The following is a 25,622-nucleotide window of genomic DNA, read 5'->3' on the forward strand; positions in this document are numbered from 1 at the left end:
ACAATCATTCAGATTGTGTATGCTAACAAATTTTATTTTATTGGGAAAAAATGAGTGAATTGAAATCTAGATTTTAAAGTCTTACACTTGTGATATTTGTTGTTGCAAACTTGTAATTATTCGATGACATGGCAGTATGACATGTTAGTTTGTAAAATCTCTTTATGTTTTTAGCAATTTTTAATAAATATTGAATTTATCACTAATTTTTTAGTTTGAAAATTATCCTTTTAATTCCTTAATATTATTCTTGGCGCTTTACCTTTATATACATTCTTCTAGATACATGATTCTTGTCCACTACCTGTATGCTGTACTATGAAGTGACATTATGAAGTTGATTCGATTTCTTTTCTCTATAATGAGTATCATAATTATTTAGTTGAATGAGGGTATTTAATAATTAAGACTCACTGCTCATACAAGAGAATCCACCGCTAAACTTAGCCGATCGTAGGTTGGTTAAGAGTTTAATAAAGCTACCAAGATTTTATTAAGCTACCAATATTTCATTTACCTCCAAATTTGCGTATTATATGCATTTTGATTTAAATTTATATTATGTGCATTTAGATTTAAATTTATTAGTTATTGGACACAAAATCAAGCACATGCGAGTCCTACTATTTTGTATAAAGCAGGTGGCGGGTACCAAAAACCATAACCCGCCCACTCGATCAAACAAATCTCCTTGCACGCTTGCTTGCTTGGGAAAGCGGACGGGTTGCCTGATTGTAACCCCTGCAAAGAGGGGCCTGACGCGGAGAGGTTGAGCGGGTGAGCCGAAGCGTGGGGATAAAATTAAAAATAAAGGGAGCAGGATAACAAAATTAAAAACTCAAGGAACAAAAAGATAAAATTGAAAATCCTCTTGAATCTTAAAAGAATTGAACTAGTCTTAAAAATTATCTTGTGTAATTTTTACTATCTACTCGGTATTATAAAGGAAAAAGAACAGCAATAGATTAGAAAGTGTTTAAATTGACTAGAAAATGGTTCATTTTTGTTTTGAAAACTTGAAAAGTTAATAAATTTAATGTCAAATTTGTTTGAGTATACAAGTTTATGTTCCCTTACAAAGTAAAAAAATACAGTTTTTACCCTCAAAGTATGAGGTGTTGCTTCTACCAGTCAGCGGTTTGAAGGTTGGTAGAGAGGAAGAGGAAGAAGAAGAGGAGGATAAGGAAGGCAAAGAATCACAGATCAATCTAACCTGATATCGCCATAGATACTGCTAACATTTTCTGAATTCAATGCTTACACCATGAGGACCAGCATTGCCAGGGACTGTCTTCAAGCAGAATTACGTTTGAAAAACAACAAATGCACAATCACGTGCACGGATGTTGAAAGGTCAAAAATAACATGAGGAGGAGAATCTATTGAAATAATGTTGATTCTGAAAAGGATAATATACCTTGGAGAATAAATTCCTAATATTGTTAGGTATACATCTTTGTTTTTAGAATGGCCAGCAAGATCTGTACGCCTAAAAAAAAAAAGGCAAAGCTAGACAAACGAACCATTTATTGAAGTAGCAGCAGGGGCACAGCAGAAGTTTATTGATGGACAGACTCCTAATGCTTAATTTGATGTGCTCCTGTTAGCAGCATAGGCACGGTAACCAGCCAGTCCGACAACAGTAACGGCAGCCCCAACTGCAATTTGATACAAAATCCAGTCAAAGAAATGCATAAACAAGATAGAAGTGATAATTGTGAAAGTAACAATGCTGGGGAGATTAGAGAGCTAGAGAACCATACTCGAGACATAGATGAGAGATCGATTAACAAGCTGTTGGTACTGCTTCCGCTTTCTTCCAGTCTCAGTTTCAGGGATGCCCAAATGTGGATGTTCAGCTGCACTTATAATTCTACCAAATATATTGTGTGGATTGCTCAATTTCATGCTCAAAGGAATAGGTGCCTCTATTCCTAATTTCTGACTTACCTAAGACAGGAAAGTCAAAATTTGGAATTATCAGCACATGTCTGTGTCAAAAGATGTATGAGCAAGTAAAATCGCATATTTGAGGGAACAGTTTATAAATCATGTAAACATGTCATATTTGAGGAATGTCTATTGCTGGTTGTAAACTATTTTTAAACCCCTTCTTTGGCCTGGGTTTATTAAGCTCAGGTCGTCAACAATCTGTGGTAAGGACTCCCTTCGAGCTAAATCCTACAAAAAGAAAAAAAAAAAGAGTATGTGCAGACAGTGTAACAAAGGAGAATGGAAAAACCTTTAATGAATCTCGTATTGCCACTGGATGTGGATCTAGATCATCCTTAGCAGAAATTAGGAGGCACGGCACTCCATAACCACTTTCTTCTCCGTGCCTAGCAACATCCAGCAGAAGCTCTTTTGTACTTTTCCATGACTTTTCATCTGAACTGGAAGTAGAAGAATGTTGTCACACTCTGATCATGATGCAGACAAGTTAAGTACCTTTATTTGATTCTAGTAGCAAAGACAGTACTTTTTTTTTTCAAATTCAAATTTTTATTTTTATCCAGAAAGGGTCAATTTTTTGGTGATTCTATGCTGGAAAAGATACAATTCTTATTTTATTCTACACTTTTGTCAAGGCAAACTAAAAGAGCGCGTGGACCTAAGAACCTGATCTCCCTTTCCATCTTCGTTCTGGTTTAAGTCTATCCCAAATCCACAAAATGGAACACGTTACACCCCAGGATATGGAAATTGTTCATTAATAAGTTGCACAATCACATGTTCGTGTTTGAGAGGTTAAAAACAAACTTTGTTGTAGGATTTGCCAGGTATAATTCAACAAGACCCTCTTTCATTATGATTTTATGATCCACAAATCCAACTTCAATCTAGTAGGCTAATCGTGCTTTTGGACCAAGGAAAGAAAGTAATCTTCTTTTATTTACAAGTAGAAAGTTAGGAAATTGTGCGGGAATAACAAAGGGTTGGGGTAAGTACAGTGACTGGCTTTGCTTGGGGAGGTGTGTTTTGTCCCAATAGGGCTTGGTGTATATCGGATAGGTTTCTAATTTCTCCCTCTTGGGCAATGTTCATTAGGGGCTCTCTATTATGGGCTAGGTGTTCTCTCTTGTATACACCCAGTGTACATGGTTACGCCTATTTGATATTAAAATATATTTACTTATAAAAAAAAAAGGTTAGGAAATTGGAACCTAACAAGATAATGTAAGGCTCTGCCAGGAAGCAGCATAAGAAAAGGAAGGATATAATTTGGAAGCAGTCTAGGGGTAAAGACGTAGGCTATTCAACCAACCATAGGTAATAGCTTTAGGCTAGCACTCCCTCACTGAACACAAGCCCTGCAAAGTGACAAGTCTCAGCTGGGAGTCTAATAGGTGTGTGGCAGGAGCTTTGCAATGGTTGAATATATATCAGCACCTACAAGATCAGTTTCAATGAACTGGATTGAAATCGAATTGCAATTCCTGCACTAGCATATCATGTTGTTGGACCCATGACATACATTAATTCGAATAAATACATACAGCATCGTCGTTACCTGTCATAGACAAAGACAGCTACGTCACAAGCAGCCAAAAATTCCCGATTAGACAAAAACTTTTTAACTCCATCTTCTGGTATCTCTCGCAATAAAAGAGTCCTCTTACACCCCTGTAAAGGAAGTAATATCACAAAACATAATTATGTAGCTCAACAACAACTAAAAAAGATGAATGGGCATATTTATCTTAAGAAGTTAGCATGCAGATTAAAAAAAAGAAGCCTGTATTTTATTTTTCCTCAGAACATCATCTTTACTCACAATACTAATGTCTTAGATGGTTTTAAATGTTTGCACGAATAACAAAGGAGGGGCAGGGGAAATATTCCATTAAACAACTAGACCACACTTTTTTACTGAGCGTACTCACCCCATGCTGGTCAACAACATTTGCTGCATAATGCTCACCAGTTGCTGAATTAATTTTGGATAAAGGCCTGTAGTTGGAACGGGCAGTGAATGCATTGCTTAGAAGAAAGGAGAGAAAAATGAAAAGTTATAATGAGAACACGATATAAAAAAAAAAAAAAAAAAAAAAAAAAAAAAAAAAAAAAAAAAACAAAAAAAACAAAGGAAAAAACAGTTAACCAGGTGCATTAGAAAAAGCTGGAGGATGAACCTATCAAGAATGTTATCCACTGATAAAGTTATATTGACTATAGGAATTGGTTCAGATGCAGCACCTTCCTAGTAATGAATTCAATAGAGAAGATTTTCCAGCACTTCTAGGACCAAAAACAAAGCATTGAAAAACATTTCTCTCTGTCCTCTGCTTTTTACGATCTACTGATCTTCTCCTTGTGATACGAAGCGCAGAAGCAGGATCCCCACCATATCCAATATATACTAAGTTGGCCAAACTACGATGTGGATCTAGTGCTGTCATAAGAGCCCACTGCAATCACATTTTTAACAGAGGTATAATTAACATTTAGCTTCAGAAGATGGATGGATGGAATCTAAAATAGATAAAAAAAGCAATTATAATTATGTAACAAACAAAGAGATCTGGGACAAGGTGCATTACTCATTTGTACATTGATTGGTCAGTTTGTTGTAGGTTACTGGTGCTCGTATAATTCCTATGTTGGAAATAGTCTTTTGTGGTCTCGGCAGGGGTGAGGGGGAGGTTGTGGGGCTTTGGCTATTTTTACTGTAGTTTAAGTTATTTGGGGGAATACATGCTTTTTTTTTTTTTTTTTTTTAATTTAAAATTACTTGGAACAAGATTTTGAAAGTTGGTTCGCTTAAAAATAAAGCTAGCTTTTCTGGCTCCTTTTTTATTTTAAGGGAAATATAATATAAAATGACGCCTTGATTTCTCATCTGTATGGATGGGAGAATCATATCCGAATTTTCCAAGCACCCTTTGCAGGCCTTTGACCACCATAAACAGTAGTCAAACTGAGTTTCGTTGTCAGCTTCCAATGAGAGAAGAAATGAAGAGTTGTATCCTCATGTTCAAAGGCAGATAAGCCTTGAAGGGTTAGAAGGAAGCTTTCTTCCTTTTTTACATTTTTTTGCTAATTAAATGAATGAAATGCTAGTAGGAGATTCAACTGTTATCGTCAGTTAGCGTGATTGGGAGATGAGATCCTGACAGGAATGCTCAGAGAATCTCCAGTGTCAATCACCGTGCAGATAAAATCATACTATATACATTAGTGAAAGATTGAGGTCATTCAATGTGAATTCCCACAAAGTGAAGTAGGGATCACTATGCCTTATCTCCCAGTCAATATAGGCTACTGGGATATGCAAGCATGTAATCCATAAAATGATACCCGAGTGTGAAGAAAATAAATGATATCCCAACTTGGACAGGGACATTCATTGTTAAAATATCAACATAAATCTCTTTACTCTTAAAGAGATTCATTTTGTAAGTTTGTTATCACAGTTAATTCCTACAAGGCTACATGCAAATGAACTTGTTGGGTTAAATATACCAGGCCCAGCCCAAAACGAACCAAGTCCAATCCATGATAAAGGTCGCATTAGGAAGCTAGAGTAAGAGTGGGGGAGGAAAGAAAAAGCCAGAGCAGAGGAACAAAAATAAGTCAGACAAGTAGGGAGAGGAAGTGGCATAAAGCTGATTTTTTCACCTACCACTGATCGAGTCATAATAAAAGGGAACGGAGATATGAGGGAACAGGACTTCCAGACGGCTAGGCGACTACTGCAAGGACACAAGGAGAGAGATCTTCTTCAATCTCACGAGGAAAGATGCCATTTTTATCTTCTATAGGATAAAGGGGTTTCGAACCCCATTGTACAGTGAATATGAAAGACCATGAGAGACGGTAAAATACTCCCATCGTAGTGGATTTGCCCTCTAAACGACCCGCGGATGTGGGCCTTACGCTGAACCACGTAAATCTGTGTATTTCCTTCTCTATTTATATTTTTTGTAATTTTTCTCTATTGCTATAGATGTATGTATGGGCACCATAATGACGCGCCAACCCACTCTGCGGGTTTCAAACCACTTCAACGAGACATGGGACACCTCCGTGGGTCGGAAATATGACCCTTTTTCCCATTCTGGCTAGCGGGGAGATTTTATGCATTAACAGTTGGCGCCATCTATGAGATCGATTTATTCTCTACACTGGAAGAGGGAGAATGAGGATTTCCTGGGTTCTAAAGTCATCTCCAGATGAGCATATAAGATTCCCCTCACCTTTTCATATGTTATTATTTTTATCTAATTACTTTGGGTAAAATTAAAAAAAAAATAATAATGACTTTAGATAATTATTTCATTAAGTTGAAAATTATCATTATTTTTTCTGAATCTCTTGCTAGCATGCAAATAGGCCGGGCTCCATTTTCAAGGCGAGCAACAAGTGGTATCTCACCATGGCAGGCCACATCTCGCCACCGTCTTCCTACCGCCTAGCTAAGCACGCACATAAAGCTACGTGAACCATGGAAACCAAGCGCTAGAATCCTTCTCCTTGCCTACAGAATGTTACTTGCCCACAATCAGTTGCTCATGATAATAAGATTGCTCACCACGGCATACAACCCATGCAAAGCACAATCGGAACGGCTAAATGGCCCTAAATTGGCCGCTCAGTATCCTGGGCACCTCGGATCTTCATCATTGCCAAAGCATGGCTACCCGTGGGCCTCACCTGTGCAGCTCACGCCTTGACCACACGAGCGAAACAGCTTAGGTTTGCAAATCTCAAACTTGTTTTTTCGATTATCTACACTAACCTATTTGGTCTCTGGTGCAGTCGCGATCCATCTCCCAGCACAGCCTTACAATCAAGATCCTTCTCCTGTCACAACTATGCGGTCGAGATATGTCTCCCGCCACAGCTATATGGTTGAGCCATCACCCGCAACAACAACGCGGGCGAGCTCTATCTCCCGCCAAAGCAACTCAACCAAGCATATCTCCCACTGGGTTCAACCACACTCAAGCAGTTGGGTTAACCTTTCTCAACACGGTCAAACATATCTAATGCAGGAGGATCTGAGTCAGTCGATGTTGAGTTGTCAGATTGCACGTTAATGGCTTTGAACCACTTTGAGATGGCAAATCAACGCAAGTACAACAGGAAACGGTGATCTTTCCTTTAATTTGGGGCAATTTTGAGCATGTGTCAATATTTTAGACATAACTTTAGCTATGTGTATCGGAATTGCACATGACTCTAATTCAGAAAACTCTTTTCGGAGCGCACGCCATGGTCACCCAACTATGCTTGGTGTGCATTGTTTTTTAAGCTAAAATCAGCTATTTTTCCCTTCGAATCTCCATTTTTAGATATTTTTTTGCCTTTTATGGTAATATTTCATTTCTTGTTTAGGAAGTAATTTTGAATCCAATTTTGGCCAAATTTTTGGCACATGACTTCTTTATTTATGCATTTATTTTTGGTGTGTTTATTGGGATATTGCTATTTTTGGAAAGAAACTAATATTTTCGAATTACGGTTATTTTAGCCCAGCTTGTGGGTTGATTTTGACATTCTTGAGTTTTGATAATTTTCAATTAAAAATTAGAGTCGTATTCTCTGTGTTGTTTGGGCGAATCTCATCTTCTCTGTGTTGATCATATGTTGGAAACTAGCCGCAGAATTAATCTAAATTCTGTCCAGCATCAATATCTCCCGGTAGCACACAGGTTGCCCCCTCAATGCAGTCGAGCATATCCTTTAGCCAAGTCGATGTTCTGCGCTCACACCCGGTGAACAAAAGAGGGAACAACTCTCCTAAGTGTCTCATCTCTCATTGTCATCCAGCATGGTCGAGTCCATCTCCTACTTGGTTATCTAAGCCAATGTTCCGCACTCGCACCTAGCGAACAAAGGAGGGAACACCTATTCTCGCCACCCAGCGCGGTCAAGTCCATCTCCCACCTAATTATCTAAGCCAATGTTCTGTGCTCGCACCCAACGAACAATGGAGGGAACACCTCTCTTAAGTGTCCCATCTCTCCTCACCATAAACACGGTTGAGTCATCTCTTGCCTAGCAAACACCAGGTGTTGGCACTTGTGCCACAATTGCCGCCAACGAGTTACCTTAAAAAAGAGCCGACGGGCTCGACAACTGTTTGAGATGGACTAGGAGGTCGACAGGCTCCCTGACCACTTAGCGCAGTTACTACAAACAAACTATAACATCAATACCAATATGGAAACACTAACAGAAAATCATATCAAGAGGCAAAAACAATCCACTACTACCAACAATGGCAAAAACAATCAAGGAAATATGCACTCTTTGCGATAACATTCAAATGGTTGCATCCTTAACTGCCCTTATTACAAACTAGCAAGCTTTTCTTGAGCTCCTCGCTAGCACCTAGTGCGGTTGAACCATCTCCCGCCTAGTCTTCCAAGCTGAACTCCGTGCTTGCTTCAGCATGATTGAACCATCTCCCGCCTAGCCCTCCAAGCTGAGCTCCATGCTCACACTTAGTGTGGTCGAGCATGTTTCCCACCTAGCTCTCCAAGCTGAGCTCCGCACTCACACTTAGCGTGGTTGAGCACGTCTCCCTCCTAGCTCTCTAAGCCGAGCTCCACGTTCTCACCTAGCACAGTTGAGCCGTGTCCCGCCTGGCTCTCCGAGTCGAGCTCCACGCTCGCACCTAGCACGATTGAGCTATGTCCCGCCTAGCCCTCCAAGTCGAGCTCCGTGCTCGCACCCAGCGCAGTTGAGCCGCGTCCCACCTAGCCCTCTAAGTCGAGCTCCACACTCGCACTTAACACGATCAAGCACATATCCTGCCTAGCTCTCCAAACTGAGCTTTGCACTCACATTTAGCATGATTGAGCACATATCCCACCTAGCTCTCCAACCCGAGCTCCGTGGGGAGTAACATCTCCCACCTAGCTCTCCATCTCCTGCCTTATCTCTCCAAGTCGAGCTCCACACTCGGAGTTCTTCATTGCTTAGCATAAACAAACAAAAAACTAGGACTAGTTCCCATAATTTATTTTTCTACAGTCTTCCATAGACTATCTCTATCGTGGTTGACTTGAAGATTCTCAAAACCTTCTTGTTGAGCAAATAGACCTTAAGAATTGTAGGCATATTGTTGGGGGTAAATATACTCGGCCCAGCTCAAGACACACCAAGCCCAATCCATGATAAAGGTACAATCAAGAAGCTAGAGGAAGAGAGAGGGAGAAAAGGAAAAGCAAGAGCAGAGGAAGAAAAGTGTAGCACGTGATAGGTGTCAGAGAAGCAAACAGTGTTAGGTCGGGGGTGGCCCAAGAAAAGAAAAGGCAAGAGTAGAGGAAGAAAAGTGTAGCACATGTGACAGTTGTACCTTGAGGGACCAAATTTTGTTAGTTTGTATTAAATCTCATAAATCTCATAGGTGTCAGATAAGCAAACAGTGTAGCACATGTTTTAGTCAATCTAGGAGCGACAAGAACCACTTGGGAATACATGGAGTGGTCAGATCTATTGAAAGAGGTACGAGGGGCAATGGCTATTGATTGCACGGGTATTACTACTTTATTATGTAAATAAATCTAGTGCTAGTTCTTATACATGTCAACGTTGGCCAGTATTAGATTTTCTTTTAGGTTTGGTTTGGATGTTTCACCTTGGAGGCCATTTTTCTAGGTTTTCTTTGAACACGCCAAGATGGATAAGTTGGTAGGGCCCTTTAAACCCACCCTTGAGGAGTAAACCATAGAGACATGACCCGACCCACTAGAAGCGTATTATAAGGTAAACTAAGGAAACTCCTAGTGCAATTTGAACCCAAGATGTTTGGGTTGACAGGTCATCCCACTCGGCTGTACCACTTGCTGCACCCCGATGAGTATCTATACATATTGATATGAAGCAAGGATACTTACGTTACACCAAAATGTCACCATATACCATATACACCATTGAATATCATCAATATAAAACATGAACGAAATCGATATAACCACACATGGGAGGTGCAAGAAACAAAGAACAGAAGTCATAAACACCTGAGATAGAAAGGCATTAAGTGATATATCACCCCGTGCTGTTCTCTCGGCCGCATCCTTATAAGGAGCCCCATCCCATGGACTGAAATTACAACATGAGCAGCACATGTAAGAAAAATATAGTCTGGGTATATAAGAACACCAATTAAAGGCCATTCTTATGATTCAATCGTTCAGTTTTCAAAAAGAAGAAGCAGAATGAATGGAAATCACAAACAACTCATCACAAACAGACAAGTGCGCAACAGACTTAACATTTTTCTAATTAGAAAGGCAGTAAATAAATGTATATGCAGCAAGCAAAGATTACCATCAGAACATTTTTCTGAAGACAATACACATATACACCAAGTGACACATGCTGGATAGCTAGGGATGGAAATACAGATCCTGTTGCAAAATCCAATTACTAAGCAATGAATTTAATATATAGCCATACATGTTTACCCTGTATCCAACAGTTCCTAGGCTGACCCAGGCAAGGGTTGCACTCGAAGTTAAATGTAAAAAAAAAAATTAGTACCAAGCAAAAAGGACAGAAATATTCAAAATATTTAATTTTTATAGGTAAAATAAAATTTATTAATATAAGAGAGTAGGCATAGCCCAAGTACACACGATGTATACAAAGAGAACGCCTATCTACAATTTTGGGAATAGTAATGGATACAAGAAAATCCTGAAAACTAATCCCATTGAAATCAATAACAGTAGCCCAGAAAAATAAATTGTTGAATAATCTTTTGAGCTCATCCAAAGATCGCTCCCGATCTTCAAAGCACCACCCATTTCTCTCCATCTAAAGACACCACATGAGACATAGGGAGATCATTTTCCATAAAGCGGCAATTTGACAATTGCCAAGAAGACCTTTCCAACGTGCAAGAAGATCCACCACCTTTCTAGGCATCACCCAAGCAACTCTGGCCCTGTTAAAAATGTCATCCCATAAAATCCTGGCCACCTTGCAATGTAAAAGTAAATGATCCACAGTTTCTCCACTTTTCTTACACATATGACACCAGTCAATGACAATAAGCCCTCCATTCCTCAGATTATCAGTGGTAAGAAATTTCCCAACGGAAGCAGTCCAGCCAAAAGAAAGCTACCTGGGGGGTTCCTTATATCTTCAAATGCTCTTCCAAGGAAACAGGTTGCTATTCTGAACTGTCAAAGCCTTGTACACAGATTTATAGTTTCTTGTTGATATCCTATTATTAGTTAGCTTTTTCCTGCGAACTATATGCAAAATCAAATTATAATCACATAAAACCCCATACAAGAGTGACATTACAGAGCATGGTTCACAAATGACTACGTTAAAATCCATTATGGTAAAACATACAAAGTTTCCGCATCCTTTAAATGGTATGTGAGTGCAGTAATACACTGTTAGGATGATTATTCAACACTAAAAAGCAATAACATGAATGTTTCTAAGAAATAACAAAACATACAACCCATATAACAGCACAATCAAGTGTAACTGGAAGCAACTTATTCATGAATTGAGTTTATAGTGGATCCACCGGAGACCAACGATATTTCATTAAGCATGAGTGGCATCATTTTCAGGCAGCCACATCAAACAAATGAAAGAAACAGAACTGTAGTAGTGCTACAAAATAATAGAACAATATTTAACACCAACTTTACCTTTCTGGAGCAGTACAAAATAGTTCATCAAGGTCAGTGGGTTGTAGGGCTCCATCCTGATAATAATTTCCGGAATTAATATATTCAGAAATTTAATCGCAGTAAATCAGTTAGCAAGTTGTAAACTGTCTAATTCTAGAGCATATATTAGCAGCAATGAGACATACATTGTCAGTGTCAAACAGCCGAAAGACACCACTCAGAAACTCCACAGCTTCACTTGTCAACTCCACACTCTACAAGATGACATCTAAGATTGAGTAGTTCATATAGAGTATATCTATATATAAGAAGAAACCTTAATATAGTAAGCAAGACTAGAACGTCAAATATTCAACAACAAGTGTGGGAATAAAAAGAGGGACTGTCATAATATCATCGGTAATGATGCCAGAAATCAGGTAAACAGGATCCCATGAATTTGCAACACAACAATCCAGGTTATATGTTTCCTTGAATATTGGTGCACACACAGCACAGCACACATAGCGAGCTCTCATATGTGAAAATTCATTTGCAGCCAGTAAATATACAGGGACTCACTATTTTAAAAACCACCAGAAACTAAAGACATTCTAACTTTTCAATAATGAAGCATCTTAAATCACTTAATTACTTAACTATTTTTTTACACTTGAGAAATCTTCATAAAAAAACACAAAAGACACAACACAACTACACAAGATGTATATAAGAGAAATTCCTATCTAGAGGAAGAAAAGATACAAGAAAATCATGAAAGTTAAGCCCATCAAGTATAGAGAAACTTCAGCGTGATTTTCTTTGAAGTGGATTAGGGGACGAGTTTTAAGTTCCACTTAGTCAAGTGGGATAAGGTATGCTCTCCAATTTCTACTGGCGGGTTGGAAATTAGAAGCTTGAGGGTATTCGACCGGGCTCTTCTAGGAAAATGGTTGAGGTGGTATCACATGGAGAGGGAAGCTCTATGGAAGATGGTGATTGATTTTAAATACGGGTGTATGTTGGGTGGGGGGTTGGAGTACTAGGTAGGTACAAGGGGTGAACTTTATGAGGGCGCTTCACGATTGGGAAGTTGACAGCTTTGCTGATTTTTTCAGAACCTTGCATGCCATGAGATTGAGCAATCAAGGAACTGATAAATTGTGGTGGATGCCCACTAGAAAAGGCGATTTTTCTGTCCACTCCTTCATAAGACTCTCATCAACCCACAAGACAATAGCTTTCCATGGAAAAGTATTTGGAGAAATAAGACGCCTCTCAAGGTGATTTTTTTTGCTTGGACAGCATCTTTGGGCAAGATCTTGACTATGGATAACTTACGAAAGAATCGGGTGATTGTTGTGGGCTAGTGTTGTATGCATAGGAAAAATGGTGAGATTGTGGATCATCTTCTATTGCATTGTGAGGTCGCTAGATCGCTATGGGATAATGTCTTTAGAAGATTGGAGGTAGCCTGGGTTATGCCTACCATGGTGGTTAAGCTCCTGAACAGTTGGAAGAATTTGGGAGGAATTCCACAAATCACAGCTGTGTGGAAGATGGTGCTTACATGCATTCTTTGGTGCTTATGGAAGGAACAAAATGATCGGACTTTTGCATGATAGCCATCATAAACATACTTCAATGAACTCAAACCTAAAATAAGTTCTTCTAGCCAACTATGTGTGACATACAACCTCTTGTTTGAACAAAAACAAGGTAGCCAACAAGGAAACTTTTTTTGGAAAGTAACTTACAACATAGCTTCATAAAAATCAAAGCAAGAAAGTGAGATCAAGATATGCCTGATCAGGAGCTCGCTTAGATGGAACTGGAAGAAAATCATCCCTGAGTTTTAGATAATCATCATATCCAAATTTCCTCAAGACAGCCCAAGTGGTCTCAATACGACCTTTTTCAATGAAAAGAGCATGGAGGAAAAGGAACCCCGTAAGGGTAAGGCCAAGCTGGTTAACTCCAGCAGGTATCTTCTCATGAACAACCCTTTTAACACCTACTATTTCAGCAGGCTGCAGCGGAGCATTAAAACATTTAACCTGTTTAACAAATTACAAAACTTTAGACGCCAATAGATATAAATAAAAGGCTTGCATAAAACCGAAAGAGGATATTTTTTTATATATAAGTTAAAACCGAAAGAGATATTAAAAAAAAGACATAAAAGGAACCTGAAATTCATTCAGCTCAACATCATTCAGGGCACCATCCATGTCATGATCACAAAGTACAAATATCCTTCTTAATGCTCTTGCACATCGTTCTCTTAAACATTGGTTTTCTTGGTCGAACAATGGGCTTGTTGGATGAAGTACCGCTTTTTGGGCATAATAGAAAGCTTCGGGGACCTACAAACTCAGTGGCAACCTCAAATACATAAACCAAATCATGACATTTAAACAATACAGAAGCAAATAATTTTGATGCAGACATGTACTACATGCACTAGATGATAGCACTAATGTCAGAGAAGTACCACTCAATGACCTTTGCTCTGGAAAATAAAGATTTTATCTTTCTTAACTTCTCTAAGGGTGCCTTTCCTGTGTCTTTAGATTTTTTTTTTTTTCCATTATCAAGGCAATAAGTAGAGATATAACATAGTATTATGATTAATGGCCTCTAACCCCTATACTTATGTATGATCTAATGATTTTTTTTTAATAAATAAACAAAAATTTTTATAATGCTAAAGGTTAGCCCAAGTACAAGGACATGTACAAGGGTGACACCTAAGCATGAGTGTCCAATAATACAAGAAAATCATGGATATTCAATCCATTAAATCTATTACAAAAGACCAATGAAGGTATTGCAGAAAAAAGCTCTAAGCGTCCTTTAACCACTCGTGCTCCTCGAAGCTTCTTTCACCACGCTCACTCCAAAAGGCACCGCCATAGGCAAATTGGGACCATCTTACATATTGCCACAATTTGAGCATTTCCACATAGGCCTTGCCAGCTTGCTAGGAAGTCAACCACCGCTCTCGGCATCACCCACACTAGCCCCACTCTAGCAAAGAATTACATAGAGTTATGGCAACCTCACAGTGAAGTAGTAGGTGATCAATAGTCTCCCCATTCGTTTTGCACATGCAAAGACCAATCCAATATAATAGTCCAGTGTTTTCTAAGTTATCTAAAGAGAGGCTCTTTCCTAATGGCCTTAGTCTTCCAAATGGGCTACCATGGGAATGGGTTTGCGTATGCATGACAATAGACTTTCCTTTCTTGGAAGGGCGCCACAGAATCTTATCATCCTGTCCCAACCTACGATCTAATAATGTTAAAGAGAAGTGCTAAATCTACAAAGAGATCTTACAAAAGTTAGGGGATACTTGGGGAATAAGATGAGATAAGAATTTTGTGAATATTAGTAAGATGATTTGTGAATAGTAGTGAGATAATTTGAGATAAGTATTTATTGGACTTTGAGAAAGGAGAAAGAAAATGTTGAATAAAAAATATTATAAAGTTAAAATATTGTTATAATATAATTTTTTAATATTATTTTTATTTTAGGATTTGATAAAGTTGAATTGTTTTTTTTTTTATTTGAAAAGTTGAGGAAGTTGTAATGATTAGTTTGAAAAAGTTGTTATAATTAGTTTGAAAGTGTTTGTATTTGAATGATGCTTGGAAAAAAAATGAGATGAGATGGGATGGGATGAAAAATGTTTTCAAACATCCATTTCGTTAACAAACTGATGTGGTTTCATGTGATACGCCAGACCTACTTTATAATAAAAGGTACCTTACAATTTAATATACCATATCAAGCCACGTCAATTTATAAACTTCATTTTATCAGAACCATTGTAGATCAAGCATTTCCCAATGTTTAAACTTAATAACATCAGCAAGAAAACAAACAAGAACCATCTTTCATGTGGTTTTCTGGTGCAAGACTCACTTACCAAATGTGAACTCCAGTGATTTAAACAAATTTATAAACACACCAAAACCCCAAGGCATTTCAATACCTGAATCATGGTAGCTGCAGAACATTCAATACAAGTCTCAATTTCCCGGAACTTTTGCATGATTGGTGACATGACCTGCTCCAGGCTCATCTGGTTGTTCTCATCTCGCAAATCTAGTTTACAACCGACAATAATAACCGGTACCTTTACCTACCCATTTGTTACACAGCAAAGAGATAGAGCAGCATTAGTTTACTGGCTAGCATGAGGGTGGTAAAAAATTAAAAACAAAAATAACAATAACAACTATGATAGTTGGTAGTATTAATATATAATCCTCGAACCTCCAAGCGACGAAGTTCATGGAGCCAGTGAGAGCTCAGGTGACTAAGCGTCAAAGGTTGATCACAGGCATATGTTAACACAATGGCATCAGCTCGCTTCAGTTCTTCGTTAAGCTTACCTCTATTCTCCAGGCTAAAACATTTAAACTCAATCATAAACTTGCATACTCTTCTACATGATAAAAAGGCAAGCACACAGACGTTCACGGTACACACGCCAAAATGCAATTGAAAAGTCGCTGAAAAATATGATCGGGCGGGTGGCGAGATTCCAACTTGTAAACTTAAAAATCGAATCGTGAAATGTTCGCCACTAAATTATGCTAATCAATAACTCAACTAAATTATCCTCGAATCGATTCCCTTTTAGGTGAATAAAAACTACAAACAAAATTATTTAAAGGAGAAAAAAAACCACGACATAATACGCAATAAGTAAAGCTCCGTTTTCGTTCAGTTTGCTCAGCTTCCAAAGCAAGGCGTGCGCGCGCGCGCGCACACTCGAATGTACAAAATACATACGAAAGAAGCAAGTACCTGGAGGAGGTGTCGATGAGGGTGACGGGAACGTGATCGGGAAAGAAATCGGCGGGAAGGCGAGTGGGAGGGAGGACTGAAGGGACGTTCTCTTGGAAGGATTCGGAGGCAGCTGCCGCGATCAGGCTCGATTTCCCGGTGCCGCGGTCCCCAGCAACCACGACTCGCACGACGGTACGGCTACCGGAGCTTCTGGAATATCCGACAGAGCCACCCGCCATTCCCCTCCGATTTGATTGAAGAGAGAGAGAGAGAGCGCCACAGTATGTGCGTGTGTGCGGGGGACGCAAGTGTGCGTGATGAGGAAAGTTGACACTTTTGGTTCAGGACGAGTTCTTCACGTGCGCGTAGGAAAAGAATGTAAACTCGCTGCAATTGTCTGTCATTTTTCTCTCTTTTAATCGTTTGAATTAAAAGATGAGATTAAAGGTAAAAATTAAATAAATTATTATTTATTATTATTATTTTAAAATTTAAATTATTTATTATATTTTATATAAAAATTTTAAAAAATATAATAATAAGATAATATAAATTAAGATAATGTGAGATGATTTCTCAATTCAAATGAAATTATAAAGGAGAATTGATCATGATATGACTAGATTATTAAAGGAAAAAGTCTTCTTATCATCCTCACACTTCACACATCACACTTATTTTAATTTTTTTTTTCATTTTTTCTATAATAAATATGTAGTGTATGGATGATAAATAGAATAATTTAATTAGTTTAATAAAAATAAAATAAAATAAAAAATAAAAAATAATAAAAAATAATATTTTAATATATAAAGTGTGTGGTATAAGATGATGTGTAGTATTTCTCTTATTAAAGACATAAAAATTTATATGCAGGGGAGATTCACATGGAGACTTTAGCATGTACTTAGAGATGGTAATAAGGCAGCTTATATAGTAGCAAAATATGCATTATTTTGTAACAGTAAGATTGTAATGATTCAAGAGGGTCCTAAAGTGCTCATATAATGTTTTATTTATGAAAAACTATGTGTTGCATGAGATATGAAGAAATGTTTTTTTTTTTAAATAAAATACGTGAGAGTTCTAAAATAAAGAAAAATTTAGAACTCATTTAAAATATTTTAAAATATCTGTAAATAGTAATGAAGTTGTTTATAAATAATAATAAAATTATTTTAATTAAGATGTTTTATTATTAGATTTTAAAAAACGAGAGATAAAAAATTGAATTGCAATGTTATAAAGTTAAAATTTTATTTAAATTTTATTTTTTAATATTATTTTTATTTTAAAATTTGAAAAAAATTATATTATTTTTTTATTTTATTTAAAAATTTGAAAAAATTATATCGAATTTTATGCTTAGATAATCATCAAAATTTTCAAACCAAAAGCATAAACGACCTTGATTATTCAATATCACTTCCAGCATAATTAAATAATGCAACATTTTCCAAATTATTTACAAGATGGGAGACATAAAAATTGACTACAAAACAAACAAGTGGCACTACCCGGCTCATTTGAGTTAAGAGGTGTCAAATTGTGTTAATAGATTGTGTTTGTGTTGTACCAAATCATGTATATTATACGATATGAGTCAACTCAAATACGACCTATTAAGCTTAATGAATTAAATTGTCAAACCCTAACACGAGCCATTAAAATAAATATTTGATATGATACGACCCGTTTTAACCCATTATAAATTAATTAAAAATATATTGACACGAAATAAGTTGTTTCGACCTATTTTAACACATTTCAACCTTGTTTATGTAAATAGGTAGAATTGACCTAAATAATCTGTTTAACCTGATTAATATAATTTTATATAAAATTTAAAATCACAGTATCTCTAAAAAATATAAAACTAATTACATGTTTAAAATTACAATCCAAAAATAAAAACACCAAAATTACAATCTATAAAAAGTGTGAGAGGCAATCGTGACTTATGAGAATTGACTCAACTAAGAAATAAGAGAGAAAGTTATGAAATACTAAATAGGATTAATGTATTTTTGTTTTTAGGTTAAAAATGATATAATTATAATTTTGAGTAAAAAAAGTTAACGGGCCACTAACGGGTTAAGTGGGTTGATCTGTTAGTGACTTGTTAATAAACCGAGTATCTTAACGGGTCAATTTGTTTTGATATGAATCCATTAACATCAAGTCCAAATTTGCTAATTTTGTGTCGTGTTTGTATTAGGTTAACAAGTTGTATCACATATTATTACCCCTAATTGAGTACATATTATACCCTTTCTTTTCTTCTGATCTAACTAAACATATTATATTTGCTTGCAAACAAATTTAAAAAGTGTTTTATAAGGTATAAATGACATAAAAAATCATGATTGGATTTTTTAAAAATTATGATTATATCTTAAAAGTTTGAAAGTTGTAATTATTTTAAAATTGTATGAGTATTTTCATCATCCATTGAACTTTTAAAAAAAAATTAAAACTACATTCTACATTGTCCAGAAAAGCACATTTGAAAAAATCATCAAAATGATTCTTTTTCTCAAACATTTTTTTTTAACTTATTTGAGAATAAAAAGCATTTTTAATATGTAATATCAAAACAGTCTAAATTTTTCATTAAGGAGTTTTTACGATTATTTAAATACTTTTTAAAACTCCTAATGTAATTTTAAACATGCCATATTTTCAAAAACATGAGTACACTTTTTAAAACTTTTGCTTGATAAAACAAATTTTTTTTTAAGGGAAATAAATCATTACTTGTAAAAGGAATTACAAGGGTAAATCAGTCCAAAGGACTTGATGAATACAATTTGGACCATAATCCCACCATACATTCGTATGTTCTACATTTATAGCATATCTAGTTGGTATGTGTGCTACCTGGTTGCCTTCCCTGTTGATATGAGAAACTATACAGATGGGAATTCGGCTCATGAGTTGCCTAATATCAAAGATTATATTACCAAGCATGCTTGAAACTTCAAAAGTTTTTACTGCTTTCATTGAGAGAAGGGAATCGCTTTCAATATTCAATACTTGTAGTCCTAAAGGAATACAGAATTGTAGTCTCCTCAGAATTGCTAATAGCTCTATGTCCATAGGATCCATAATTGCCTGTTCTTTCATGCTTACTGACAATAAGACCTTTCCCTCATGGTCTCTTGCAATTATGCCTGCACCAATATTATTTCCTTCATGAAAAATGGCCTCATCCACATTGAGCTAGATTGTTCCCCTCAGACGGTGCCTGCCAGTAGAGTTGCCTCTACATTTTGTCTAAGACTCTTAATTTTCTTGAATGAATGATATAGAGAAATGACATAGTTAATCCCATCTTCAACATCCCTTTGTTCTCTCTCAAATATCCATAAATTTCTTCTCCTCCAGCAGGCCCATACTATCATAATAAAGGTCTCGAGTTCTTCTTTGCTGCTACACTCCTACACTTTGATCACCACTTCAAGGAATTGCAATGTTGTTTCTTATATTGTAAAATTAGGAAGATGTTTCTGTCGTATGTGCCTCAATAAAGGACAAGAATAGAGAGCATGTAAAGAGTTCTCTACCCAGATGAACAAAGTTGGCACGAATTATCCTCTACTGCTTTTCTTTTATGTAGATTCTCTTTGGTTGGTAGGCCATCTAACACCGCTCTCCATGTAAAAAACTTAACCTTGTGGGGTATTTGCAGCTTTCAAATTGTTTTAAGATCCGTTTATGTCTATTTGCTGAAGAGCTCTCCCCTTCTAATCTTTTATTGCCCCTACCCCTAAAAAAATTGTATGCACTCTTGACACTAAAACTTCCACTTCTTTCCAAAGCCCTAATCAGCTTGTCATCGTGGTTATCAGAGCTTCTTACTATTTTCAAAACTCCATCTGCTGCTTTAGGTGGAAGTAAGCATCTTACTTTAAATACATCCCACCAACCACTATTCATATCAATGAGGGACTCTACTCTGGCATCCTCATCAATATATTCTAACCACCAGCTATTTGTTTGAGATCTATTATATTAGGGATTCAGTTGTCCTTCCAAATTCTAACCCCTCTGCCATTGCTAATCCTCCATCTACATCCATGCATCAACTTGTCTTTTACTGCCTAGATGCCTCTCCACACAAAAGATGGATTGTGTCCCAATCTTGAATTTGAAAATTTTGCATGAGGGAAGTATCTAGCCTTGAAAATCTTTTGAAGAAGGCTATCATTTGTCTACATAAGTCTCCATCCTTGTTTAGCTAATACAGAATCGTTAAGAGTTTTTAGATCCTTAAAATCGAAACCTTCTTCACTCTTAGGGAGACACAGCCTCTTCCAACTAAACCAATGGACCTTCTTCTCTTCCTTCCTCTGACCCCACCAAAATCATCTGCTTAAGCTCAGTGCATAATGCAGTTGGCAATTTGAAATAACTCATAATATAGGTGGGTATTGATAGTGCAACTGCCTTGATAAGGACTTATTTTCTACTTTGAGAAAGCAACTTTTCCTTCCAATTTTTCTACTTTATCCATGCTTTTTGTTTGATGTAAGAAAAAGCCCTTGCTTTATGCCTACCCACCGTTGGTTGAAGGTCTAAATATTTTTCATAGTTCTGTTACTCATAAATACCCCAAAAGGCCATCAGCTCTAGTTACTTCTCTACTGGTACATTTTTACTAATTAATACCATTGTTGTTTTTTTTTTTTTATCTTCTGTCTTGATGTGTTTTCATAGTCTGAGAGGATCCCATGAACATTCATTGTTTCTTGAAGTTGCCTTATAAAATAGCACACTATCATATGCAAATAACAGATGATTCACCCTTGGGGCACACCTCTACACACCTTGATACCATTGATAATCTTTTGTTAGCTAGCTTGAGTAAGAAGTGTAACCAGTCCTTCTGTTCCCAATAAAAATATGTAGGGAGAGAGGGGGTCTCCCTCCCTAATACGTCGAGATGGACAAATAGGCCCAACTAGTTCTCCATTAATCAGAATAAAGAATGTGCTAGACTTCACACAAAACATGATCTTGTCAATCCATTGTCTTGCAAACCCCATTTGCTGCATCACTACTTCCAAGTAGAATCAATCCAACCTATAATAAGATTTACTCATGTACAACTTGAGAGACATGAATCATTCTTTGCCCTCCTTTTGCTCTTGAGAAAATGCAACATTTCATAGGCCACTAAGATATTATCATAAACAGCTCTACTAAGAATAAATGCACTTTGAGAAATAGAAATTACATCAGGTAGGATGGTTCTTAACCTATTAGATAAGACTTTTGAAATCAATTTGTAAATAACATTACATAAACTAATAGGTTTGTAATTTGGCACTTTCTCATGTTTTTTCTTTTTTGGAGTCAAGGCTATAAAAGTGTGGTTTATGGAGGAAGGAAACTGACCAATATTTAAGGCATGCAGGACTTCTTTGGTTACTATTTTATCCATTGTGTTCCAGTACTTTTGATAGAAAACAGGTGCCATTCTATCTAGTCCAGAGGCTTTTGTTGGATTCATTTGTTGCAAGGCAACTGTCACTTCATCTTCAGTAAATGGTGTGGTAAGTATTTCATTCATCTCTGCAGTTACTCTTTCACTTAGATTAGATAAGAACTCAAAATTTCTGTCATGGCTCTCAGCTTTGAACATTCTTTCAAAATACCTCGTGATCAATTTATCTTTGTCCTCCATTTCTTTCCAGTATCTCTCACCATCCTTCAATTGAGCTATATGATTCTTTTTCTTTCTTTGTGTTGCTTTGTTGTGGAAGAACTTCGTGTTTTGGTCCCAGCTTTTAAACAAAGTGCCTTTGATCTCTATCTCCATCTTATCTCATCCATCTCAAGCCAGCATTGCAAGTCATCTCTAGCCTGCTGCAGTTCAACCTGTTTTAGAGCATTGTTATTTCCAACTTTTGGCAGCTTGTCTCTAGCTTGCTGAACCCTCTTATGTACTAGGCCAAAATGTTGCTTGTTCCACTTTGCTAGGTGTTCACTATAACCTTCAAGTTTTTGCAGCACATCATTTATAGGGCCAAGACTAGAGTTGAAAGACCAAGCATTCTTAATCACCTTTCCACACTCATCATCTTCCACCCACATTGCTTTAAATCCAAAAGGTCTGGAGCCCCTTCTTCTTGGAATACAATCTTCTGTTTGGAACAGGATATGTACATGGTCAGAATACGCAGCTGAACCATGTGTCACTTTTGCCATAGGAAAAGTTTGGCACCATGCGTTATTAGCCAAGAAATGGTCCAATCTTTCATTTATGTTATGCTCTCTTTCTCTATTGCTCCACCAAGTGAAATATGTGCCCTCATACCACAGGTCTATTAATACACAATCATCAATCAACTTTATGAAACCTTCCATTTGTACTTCAGATTTGTCCCCCCTCCCCTCTTCTCATGTCTGCTTATTATTTCATTAAAATCACCTAAAACCAACCATCCACTATAATTAGCAGAATTTAACAATATGAGAAGGTCCCATGTTTCAGATTTTTTACTTGTTTCAAGATGACAATAGCAGCCTATAATTCTCCAATGTTGGCCATTCAGTCCTTCATCATCCACCACAACATCAATATGATTTTTAGAGTAACTACATATCTTAAGGTTTACCTCACTTCTCCACATTAAATACAAACCACCACTTCTTCCTTCACTATCCACTGTTAAACAGTTCTCAAATTCCAACTTAAGTTTCAATCCATCAATTTGTCTACCAACTAGTCTTGTTTCATGCAAGAAAATAATTTCAGAATTTTCCTTCTTAACAAGGTCATGAAGAGCTCGAATTCCACTTGGGTTCCTAAGTACACGTAAATCCTAATTTAGGATTTTCATTGCTTTCGATGGGGCTGGTCAATAGCCTCTACCAATATACCTTGTGACAATTTTCCTCCCGTTATCATTAATTTTCTGATTTTTGATTTAATACTCAGTGCCTCCTTGGAAACTTCACCCATCACTCCCTTTCTCTTTTGTAGTATGCTAGTTGGGCTTATTTTTTGTTTCTTGCCTGTATTTCTTTTCTGTCTTGACCATCTTCTGTTTGCTGTAATCTTGTTGTCCTTAGTAGAATTTGACATAGCCTCATTTTCCTACATGGCCCCAATCTCTAGCTGTTGGTTCTCATTCTGAGAAGGAACAAAATCACTTGGTCCCTTTCCCATGATGTTTATTTTTTCCGTTACAATAATAGGCTCATTATTCTTCCCTTCATGACCCATATTTCCTACACTGCATTTAACTTGAGATATTCCTTTTATAACCTCTTTAGTTATCTTCGTGGAAATAACATTGGTTTCCTTATCAACATCAACTGCACTCCTTGTGAAACTTTCCTTCTAAATATCCATAACGTCTCCTTGAGCAGTAACTACAATCCCTTTATTTCTGGTCACCTCATTATTACTCTTTACACTTGATGCAGGATATTGCAAAATTTTAGCCTTCCTTCTTGCCCGCCTACAACATCAGTTACCAAACCTTGTAATGGTGGTTCATGGCCTATCACCACCCTTTAGCCACGGTGGTGATTTGCAGTTCCTTTATGGTACTTGATCTCATCCATGGCCCAAAGGGAAGCTTCTCTTCCCCAATCACTTGTTGCTGTCATAGGCATTGATTGCAATCTTTATGTTGATGACCCAACTTGACACAAACATAGCATAACGTAGGCAGTCTTTCATAGACAAACCTAACTAGCATGCTCCCAAAGATCCCAAGTGTAGACGTTTACCTCTCACTAGAGGTTGAGTTATGTCCATTTTAACTCTGATTTTGATGTATTCATCCCTTGCAACCTCCCCCTTCTCTACGCCAACTTCTTCCATTGTACTAATGTTATTGCCTATCATCCTTGCCACCTTTTCATTCATTGCATGTAATGGTAGATCTAATAACCAAATCCAAAATGCTGCTCGGTAATACTTATTTTCTTAGATTGAACATCACCATCGAATTGTTTCAGCAAGACCAAATTTCGATCAAAAGACCAAGGTGCTTCAGGCTAGATCATCTCATTCTCAGCTTTATATTCAAACTCTGCTAGTAGCAATCTTGCCCCCAACTCCATAAACCATACTTTTTCACGAGTCTCCAAATCTTTTTCAATGTTTGTTTGAATGCGTCCCGATTCTAATGCTTGTCTCTGAGCAATGATACGAACAAGCAACATTCTCCACAAACTTCTGAGTCTTCCAGTAGCACTTCATCCACTACTAGTTCCTCCTTCTCCTGCTCCAATAATGATAAGCGTTGACACAATTCTTCAATGTTTTCTTCCATCGAGAATGGATTTAAGGGGAAGAAAACATGAACTAAACCTATACTTAGGCAGGGATAAAACCTCTACAAGGCTAGGGCACTCGAGAGGAAAATAGGCTCATAATGAATGTGTATAAAATGTTTGGTATAAATAATTATTAAGTTCTTCAATGAATATGAGTTAGTTCTTGTTTCTATAATAATGCATTCTTATATATTTCATTCCAAAATATCATTCAAATATAAAATACTTTTAAATTTAAATTTTTAATTTTTTTTCTAATTATTATCTAAAACACAAAATCTAATACAACTTTCTCAAACATCCAAACAAAATATCAAAAAATAATACAATTTTTTTCATATTTTTAAATAAAAATACTATTAAAAATAATATTCAAACAATTTTTTAACTTTATAATATATGCATTTAACTTTTTTTCTCTCACATTTTCTTAAACTCAATAAAATATCTTAATTCAAACTATTTAATTGATATTCACAAATCATTACAATATTATTCACAAATATTTTAAAATATTCTAAGTGTCCAAAGGAGCCCTTAGATATTCTAAAATACATTGATGGCATTTCCTTTAATTTTATTTTGTAGCTTTGATTTAGATTTCTTCAAATTTAAGTTTAAAGAAAAAGATAAGCAAGAAAATAGAGGAAAAATCTTCGTGGTTTCATAGTAGGTCATGGAAGAAAAATTATACTTAGCGGCTTATATCACATATCTATTGAAGAAAGAAATGTAGAATACAAATTACAAACCCAAGTCAACAAATTTATGATGTAGGATTGCTGATTAAAAGAATTCTATTTGGAATTAAAGATATGGTAATTAAAACTGTAAATAAATAAGACTATTTGATAAGTCGCTTAAAATCAAATTGATTGAATTTGGTTCTATTTATTTATTGCATAAATTGTTCATAAATACAAAATTATATTT

General features: G+C 36.5%; 2 protein-coding genes across 3 annotated transcripts; both read right to left on the reverse strand.

Annotated features, from left to right (window-relative positions):
• Positions 1–1,346: 1,346 nt before the first annotated feature.
• LOC122315904 (mitochondrial Rho GTPase 2) lies at positions 1,347–16,726 on the reverse strand. Of its 2 annotated transcripts, none has more exons than XM_043132219.1 (14): positions 16,410–16,726; positions 15,873–16,005; positions 15,589–15,738; positions 13,778–13,954; positions 13,394–13,645; positions 11,795–11,863; positions 11,628–11,683; positions 9,972–10,053; positions 4,198–4,409; positions 3,885–3,981; positions 3,512–3,624; positions 2,243–2,393; positions 1,764–1,950; positions 1,347–1,658 (listed from the first exon to the last, which is right to left on the reverse strand). In XM_043132219.1, exons 1-14 carry the CDS (start codon positions 16,628–16,630, stop codon positions 1,585–1,587), a joined length of 1,974 nt encoding a protein of 657 aa, XP_042988153.1. In that variant the 5' UTR covers positions 16,631–16,726; the 3' UTR covers positions 1,347–1,584. The 2 variants fall into 2 exon arrangements, with proteins under 2 accessions (XP_042988153.1, XP_042988154.1); XM_043132220.1 differs by having other exon boundaries at positions 3,885–3,951; positions 16,410–16,724.
• A 5,479-nt stretch (positions 16,727–22,205) lies between these two features.
• Positions 22,206–22,763, reverse strand: LOC122316273. The gene has a single exon (XM_043132805.1). The coding sequence runs from the start codon at positions 22,761–22,763 to the stop codon at positions 22,206–22,208; it is 558 nt and encodes a 185-aa protein (XP_042988739.1).
• Between the last annotated feature and the right edge of the window lie 2,859 nt (positions 22,764–25,622).

This window comes from Carya illinoinensis, chromosome 7 (assembly GCF_018687715.1).
Source record: "Carya illinoinensis cultivar Pawnee chromosome 7, C.illinoinensisPawnee_v1, whole genome shotgun sequence".
Taxonomy (NCBI): Eukaryota; Viridiplantae; Streptophyta; class Magnoliopsida; order Fagales; family Juglandaceae; genus Carya; species Carya illinoinensis.

What these genes read in the sequence shown, in the direction of transcription:
- LOC122315904 (XM_043132219.1), bottom strand. Translation starts at nt 16,630, where the DNA reads ATGGCGGGTGGCTCTGTCGGATATTCCAGAAGCTCCGGTAGCCGTACC. An exon ending in CTAAGCGAGCTCCTGATCAG is followed by an intron (nt 11,864 to 13,393) that starts GCATATCTTGAT and finishes GTCATCTTGTAG; the next exon opens with AGTGTGGAGTTGACAAGTGA. An exon ending in GCTGTCTTTGTCTATGACAG is followed by an intron (nt 2,394 to 3,511) that starts GTAACGACGATG and finishes TTCTACTTCCAG; the next exon opens with TTCAGATGAAAAGTCATGGA.
- LOC122316273 (XM_043132805.1), bottom strand. Translation starts at nt 22,763, where the DNA reads ATGGAAGGTTTCATAAAGTTGATTGATGATTGTGTATTAATAGACCTG.